Here is an 8,098-nt window from a genome sequence, read left to right on the forward strand (position 1 = left end):
ATAATATGGTAAGGTACTGAGTTGTTAATGAAGTCACCATTCATGCTATCCAAAGGGTTTAGCTATAAGATCCATCCAAACATCCAATTTCTAACAGCTTGATTCTATGTGGCATTAGAAGCTGTGTGTCAATATTTTCCCCAACATCCCTTGAGTTTTCGTTAATGAGTAAAAAGTCACAAAACACAGGAGAAAACATTTTATTTTATTTCAACGTCATGAGGAAAGCACACGTTCTGCGCAAAGGCACACAGGTCTTGAAGCGTTAGCGCTGTCACGTGTTGTGTAGAGCACAGCTACTGGAATAGACTTGAGATTGCTGTGTTTATTTTTCCTGAGGAGAGAGAGGCAGGAGAGCAGCAGCCTCCGCATCCACATCAGCAGGCTGCGAGGAGCGCAGCAGAGAAAAGACTCTGTGGTGACATTTAGAGATCGCGAGGCAAGAATGCGTTGCCATGGAGAGGGCCTGGGTGAACGGGGCCACACCTGTAGCCTGTACCAGGCGCATGCAGTGATGCACGCGTGCCACTCAAGAGGCACTCGCAGTCGCACACACACCAGCCTGCCTGCCTGCCAGTCAGCCTACACATAGCACTGCATGTGTTGCCTCTGACATTTCTGTTGGTTTACATTGGGCGTGGGAGGTATTGTGGACATGCTGTATATTTTAGTACTCTTAAATAATGAAGATGTGATTCCTGCAGGTCAGAGTGAGTCTTTCTGCATTAGTTTGCAGTCACACTGAATTCATTTGCGGTAACGTTTTACTTTACGGTACAGTATTTACTGTGTACTTTCTGCGTAACAACAGGGTAACAGACAGAAGTTACATGGTATCTAACGGGTAAAAAGGGGGTAATTACAAAGTAAATACTATGTAATACCCATATCTCAAGAATTACTATGAAACTGCTGCGTATTTTCTAACCATCTAATCATCAAACTTCTCTCTGTTACCCTTTTGTTACCCAATTAATGGTATTTACTTCGTAATTACCCCCCTTTTACCCATTAGATACCATGTAACTTCTCTCTGTTACCCTGTTGTTACCCAGAAAGTACACAGTAATTACATAGGGTAACTGTACCGTAAAGTAAAGCGTTACCTCATTTGCATATATAAGCATTGCAGGGGAAAAAAAACAACATTTTTTGAAGCATGTGATGGTTACAACATTCCAATCTACGAAATCCTTTTGGGTGTCCGATAGGACTGTCTATAGGGCTGATTTTTCATACCTACATTTACCGTACTTTTTTTGTTGTTTGTTGTCCTTACACTGTGTGCATGCCTTATACAAGTATGTGAACTTCAAAGTTCAGCTAGTGTTAAGTGCATTGTCCAGATATGTTATCGTAAGGACAGTGTGTAGGTTATGGTGGTGTGGCGCTAATGGCAATGTTATTGATGTTAAGTGTTCTTTATTGTGGTGTTAATGTTGGTGTTGTGTTTCTCCCTCAGGGTTCTGATCTGCACCCATTCCAACAGCGCCGCCGACCTCTACATCAAGGACTACCTACACCCCTATGTGGAGGCAGGCAACGCCCACGCTCGGCCCCTCAGGTACACACACACACACACTCACGCAGACACTCGCACTCACACACTCACACACACACACACACACACACAGACACACACACACACACACACACAGACACACACAGACAAACACACACACACAAGCGTGCACAGACACTTACCCTCCTTCTCACTCTTCCCCACCCCCTGCGTCTCAATTTCGTACACACGCGCACACACTACTTGAGCCGTTTGCATACACACATCATTCTGCTAGCCCCCCCCCCACCACCACCTTCTATTCTCTCTCTCTCTCTCTCTCTCTCTCTCTCTCTCTCTCTCTCTCTCTCTCTCTCTCTCGCTCGCTCGCTCGCTCTCTCTCTCTCTCTCTCTCTCTCTCTCTCTCTCTCTCTCTCTCTCTCTCTCTCTCTCTCTCTCTCTCTCGCTCTCTCGCTCTCTCGCGCTCTCGCGCTCTCTCGCTCTCTCTCTCTCTCTCTCTCTCTCTCTCTCATTGTCTCTCTCTCCATTTAATTCTGGCCATTGTCTCTCTCTCTCTCTCTCTCTCTCTCTCTCTCTCTCTCTCTCTCTCTCTCATTCATCATCTGTATGTGGCAGACTACTGGCTGTGTGCGATTAGATGACCAGATTTTTCTCTGTAATTGGATAATGTGTCTGCCTAAGTGACTGGGTGATTTTCTTTTCTCTCTCTGTCTCTCTGTCTCTCTCTCTCTCTCTCTCTCTCTCTCTCTCTCTCTCTCTCTCTCTCTCTCTCTCTCTCTCTCTCTCTCTCTCTCTCTCTCTCTCTCTCTCTCTCAAACTACCTGTGCCAAGATGATGCATCCCTTGTCATGCCTGCTTGGGTTTTTTATGCTGTGTGTGTGTGCGTCTCTGTGACTGTGTGTGTGTGTGTGTTGTATGGCATATGTTCACCTGTATGTCCCTGTGTTCTTAACATATGTTCCCCTATGTCTGTGTTATATAACGCATGTTTGCTGCTATGTCGGTGTGTCCTACGACATATGTGCGATATGTTGGCCTGTATGTCTGTGTGACTGTATCCGCCCTGTATGTATGGGTTTTAATGGTGACACTAAAGGTGGATTCATACTTAGCGTTACTGGCGCTAACCTCATTCATACCTCACTCGCGACGATGGCGCGCGCTCAAAATGACGTCACACGCCCCTCCGCAAGCTGGCGCGGCGCGAGGTCGTGCACCCCACATTTTTTGTAACTTGGCGTGCGCCACCAGCGACCATGCAGGTAGGCAGACAAAGCAGGAGTTGCGAAGAGAGGCTACAGCTACTGCAGGCTACTACAGAATGGACCCTGTATCATTTTGACGATAAAAAAAATGTCATTGAGAGTTATTTTATCTTCTCCCTTAAATGTTGTTCAGTGAAACAATTGTTTACTTTGTTCAGAAGCACGTTGTGTTTGGCGATCTATTTTTGAAACTCTGCAACCATAACAATGCTCTCACATGGTCTGGCAATGTAGACTACAACAAAAATCTTTGTTTCAATGTGGTAAGTCATAAGTCAGACGTTCAGTAGCCCTACAGCAGCCGTGTTTGGCTTTCTATTTTTAAACTTCTGTAGAACTCACGCTGTGAGTTGCGAAAGATACTGCCGTTTCTCTCATGAACAGCAGAGGACACACTCCCGAAAATGCAAGCGAAAGCCTGTTAATGGTGCTTTTGACTATGAATGGTCTGCCACATTTTAATGGTTCTCGCGCCAAATGCGCCAAAGTGAGTTGCGACAGATTCTGCCGTTTCTCTCATGAACAGCAGAGGGCACACTTCCGAAAATGCAAGCAAAAGCCTGTAAATGGCGCTTTTGACTATGAATGGTCTGCCACATTTGAATGGTTCTCGCGCCAAATGCGCCAAAGTGAGTTGCGAAAGATACTGCCGTTTCTCTCATGAACAGCAGAGGGCACACTCAAGCGAAAGCCTGTTAATGGCGCTTTTGACTATGAATGGTCTGCCACATTTGAATGGTTCTCGCGCCAAATGCGCCAAAGTGCGCACGTGAAGTATGCAGAGCCCTTAGCAGTAGGGCACTGCACTGCTATGGTGGCATTTGCCGATCATTCCCCATCCCTCTCTCCCACTTATTTCCTGTCACCATCGTCACTGTACTGTTCCAATAATAAAGGCGAAAAGCGCCCACCCCAAGTGTTCCCCTGTGTGTCTGTATTAACGTATACTCTCCTGAACGCGTTTGTCTCCGTTTGTGTCTGTGTTTCGATTGATACTAATGGGTCAATGACGTTTTGTTTTGGGCTCAGGTGTCAGGTGGTACAACCACAGCTAATGCCCATAGATTAATTAGTAATTGCCAATTAATGTACTGCATACTGCAATGAATATGCTTATTAGATGACCCACTAGAAAAATAAATGTAAAAAATAATAGTGACATTAGCTGTGGTTGCACCACCCTGACGTGTGCTACCACTAAGACGCCTTTGACCCTTACACATATTCTTCCATACATCTCTATGCCTGTGTATTATTAACGCGTGTGTGTTGTGCAGAGGTTTCGCTAGACTTTTTCACAATCCGTCATTTTGACGGACAGGGTCGACAAAAATCCGTCATCGCCTATTTTTTTAAATTCCCCATCTCGTTTCTCAATGTGGGGGTCGCGACCCCGCACCGGGAACAACACATGCGCAATTGCGGCCAATTGAGAGTAAACCGCTATGAATACACCCCCTTTCACTCGACATTCATTCTCCAACTTTGAGGATGGAGTCAATTTTGCTGTCCACTTTCTCTCTCTGCCCCCCTCGTTGCACTAAAGCTGCAGATATCTCTCATGACGCGCGTCTGATTCAGTGTTCAGCGCTATGGTCACCACAAGCACTTTTTTAAAAGACGCGTGCAGGGCTTTATGTAACAGCTGTCAGTCACTCGTTTTGCTCTGATTAATATACACCGATTGTAATACAAAGGAGCAGTGTTAAATGGGTTAACGTGCACGATGGAAATGAAAGCCGTCAGCCCAGGCAGTTGACAAAGGCACTGAAGCCTACAACAGGAAGACGACCAGATATCGCCTAACTTTGTTGAAAAATGTCAGCGACGGTAAAGGGAGCCTCTCTATACCAGAGAAATTAGAACACGTAGCCCCATCGACTTATATGTTGGCTCTGGGAGCGCGGTAAAGTTGTCTGAATAAAAAATATATCGACTATAATGGGTGAACCAGCTATCGAAATGAGATAAGGTTAGCCGTTTCAGGCAACGTTTTCCAAGTTGTAAGTTGCGTTGCCTGGTAATATTTAGGCTCTTGAATATCCGTCGTTTTATTAGTTAATGTTCTGAAGTCGTTTTAGACCAGCGTTGCCTTTGAGTGAAAGTTCTGGCTAGCAAACAAGCTATTCACATAGCCTATTTGTTTATGTTTCAAGCGAGGAGTTATGAAACAATGCTTTTATGAAGGGCGATAGAGGGACAACTTCGTCATTGGCAGAAAATCAGATAGTCGGTAAATGTAGTAGGCCTAGGTCTACAAATAGTTCTGAATCTTAAAGTCGAAGTCACACGTGTATGGTGGCAACGTCTTAGTTATTTTAATTCATTATTTGGAACAAGTGGAGAGGCGCGCGCTCTGCTGCGGCCAGCCGCACAGCCCAGCTGCGGCGCATGGTATGACAAGCAGGGAGAGAGGGAGAAATTAGGCAAATGATAGTAGCATGAAATTATCTGCGCTGATAACTATGTCTAATTGAAATGCATATTTGCTGTACTCGATAGAGGCGTAGGCCTACTTAAACTTTAAACTAAACTAAGATTTATTTATCATCACCCTGAATATTGATCCGTCAAAATGACGGACAGGCTTCAGAATTTTCCATCATCCTTCAAAAAAATCCGTCAATGACGGACATTTGTCGGTTAACGCGACCTCTGGTGTTGTGTGTGTTGTGTGTGGTGTGTGTGTGTGTGTGTGTGTGTGTGTGTGTGTGTGTGTGTGGTGTGTGTGCGTGCGTGCGTGTGTGTGCGTGCGTGGTGTGTGCGTGCGCGTGCGTGAGTGTGTGTGTGTGTGTGTGTGGTGTGCGCGTGCGTGTGTGCGTGTGTGCGTGTGTGTGTGTCCTCCACAGGATCTACTTCCGTAACCGCTGGGTGAAGACGGTGCACCCGGTGGTGCAGCAGTACTGCCTGATCTCGCCCACCAACTACACCTTCCAGATGCCCCAGAGGGAGGACGTGGAGCGCCACCGCGTAGTGGTGGTCACGCTCTCCACATCGCAGTACCTCTGCCAGCTGGACCTGGAGCCAGGTACACACACACACACACACACACACACACACACACACACACACACACACACACACACACACACACACACACACACACACACACACAGGCCTGCACCACACACACACACACACACACACACACACACACACAGGCCTGCACCACACACACACACACACACACACACACACACACACACACACACACACACACACACGCACGCAAACACACACACACGCAAGGCCTGCACCACACACACATATGCACGCACGCACGCAAAGACACACACACACACACACACACACACACACACACACACACACACGCGCGCACACACAAGCACACAGTCAGGCAAGCATACATTATCTAGAGTCAGCCAGATGATACACACACACACACACACACACACACACACACGTGCGCACGCGCTTGCACACCTTCATATCCACATGTCCACAAGCGCACCCGTATCTGGGGCCAGGTAGCTCATCATATACACACACACACACAGGGATCCACACTAAAGCACGCGCACTGACTAAAGCAATAAAAACGTGCTCACGACTCCTCACATGCTTATTGACGTGTAATGGCTTTCTGATGTTCCATATCCCTCCCTTGAAATCAGCACTTAGCGTGGTTATGCATGTGTGTTGGGCTATTGAAATAGTCACGACTAGACACACACACGCACACACACACACACACACACACACACACCCTCTGCCAATCGTGATGGAACTAAAGACAGACAGTACACACACACACACACACACCTTGCAGTCATGCTAAGTGAATGCATTACAGCAAATGGCTGCTCACAACCCCCCCCCCACACACACACACACACACACAAACACACACACCTGGCAGTCACACTCACTGAACGCATCAGTACAGTGAAAGGCTTCTCACCTCCCAACACACACACACACACGCACACACGCACACGCACACACACACACTCCACCACACCCACAGCCCTCTTCAGAGCGACCCAGACTGAGCCCCTGGTCGGCCAGTTTATTAACAGCTCTCGATGTGGCCCCGCTCGCTCACAACATCATCTGTTGCTAAGCGACGCGGCTGGCCTGTCTGTCGGCCTCAGGATCATTAGCTCGGCGTGTCTGGGAGGAGTTGTCACGCCGACCGATTCTGGAGGGTGGGGGGCGTAAACACAGCCCACACTAGCAGAGGGTTGCTGCAGCCCTGGAACGGGCTGTAAAAATCATCTAGTAATCGCGATATTGCTTATTAATTCTGATGAGCGAAATTGTTATTAGGCGTCATGGTGATTAGGTGTGGTTTTGGAAATCGTGATTAGATTTTACAGCATGAAGGGTGGTAATGCAGATTAAAGGTACAGAATGTAATGTTTTTTTGTAGTTTATTTCCAGAATTTATGCTGCCCATTTACAGATGTTACCTTTTACAGATGTTACCTTACAGATGTTAAGCATCACCATTTTCTATTAATTGTGACTTTGAACATTACACTTTTCAAACATGAAAAGATGGATTACTTTCTGTGTGTGCTATTTTGAATATCCAATAAGACATATTTGGCTGCAAGTCTTATTTTGCTTTGGTCTGACCAGTAAATATTAGCTTATTACTTGGTACATTTTCATGAAAAAACTACATTTATGAATAGATGACAATATTTTTTTACATACTCTTTTATACTCTACCTTCAAGTCCACAACTGCAAGATCACTGTCTCATCTCTCATGCAGTATATTACGCTATGCAGTCCAGAACACTTGGAACTTCTTTATAGTGGAAGCCCCATCATCACAAGAGTGACAAGCATCCCGCCTGGCATTATCCATAAGGCACCAACAACTTGCATCCAGTTAGGGGGCACTACATGACTAATACTTAAAGGGACACTGTGCAGGAAATGGTCAAAAAAGGTACTGCAACTATGCTGCTTATTGAAATTGGGCTGCCTATTGCCAAATTTGATCTTTACATGAAAGTTTACTAAGTATTAAACACATATTTTCTAGTATGGTCCAAGTACAGTCATTTTTGCAGCTAAAAATGGCTATTTTTGGACATTCAAAATGGTGGACCATGGAGAAGATCCCCCTTTTCATGTATGAAAAGTGCAATTTTTCCAGTCATAATGAATACTTAGAATTTGATGCTGGTGGTAAGTATTCATGAAAAAGGTAACATTAGTGAATGGGCAGCATGAATTCTGGAAATAAACAACTTAAAATCTCACACAGTGTCCCTTTAACACATATTGTCCATAAAGGGGGGCTCCTCCTGAGTGGTGTTGGTGTCCGGCGGCAC

At 45.9% G+C, this 8,098-nt stretch overlaps 1 protein-coding gene across 3 annotated transcripts in view; it reads left to right on the forward strand.

The window, feature by feature from the left end:
- Nucleotides 1–8,098, forward strand: part of helz (helicase with zinc finger) — a 70,568-nt gene that overhangs the window by 28,817 nt on the left and 33,653 nt on the right. For all 3 annotated transcript variants that reach the window (XM_063191391.1, XM_063191375.1, XM_063191382.1), the window contains exons 15-16: nt 1,463–1,564; nt 5,637–5,815. In XM_063191391.1, the coding sequence (XP_063047461.1) occupies nt 1,463–1,564; nt 5,637–5,815 (281 nt within the window). The remainder of the gene's footprint in view (nt 1–1,462; nt 1,565–5,636; nt 5,816–8,098) is intronic.

This window comes from Engraulis encrasicolus, chromosome 2 (assembly GCF_034702125.1).
Source record: "Engraulis encrasicolus isolate BLACKSEA-1 chromosome 2, IST_EnEncr_1.0, whole genome shotgun sequence".
NCBI lineage: Eukaryota > Metazoa > Chordata > Actinopteri > Clupeiformes > Engraulidae > Engraulis > Engraulis encrasicolus.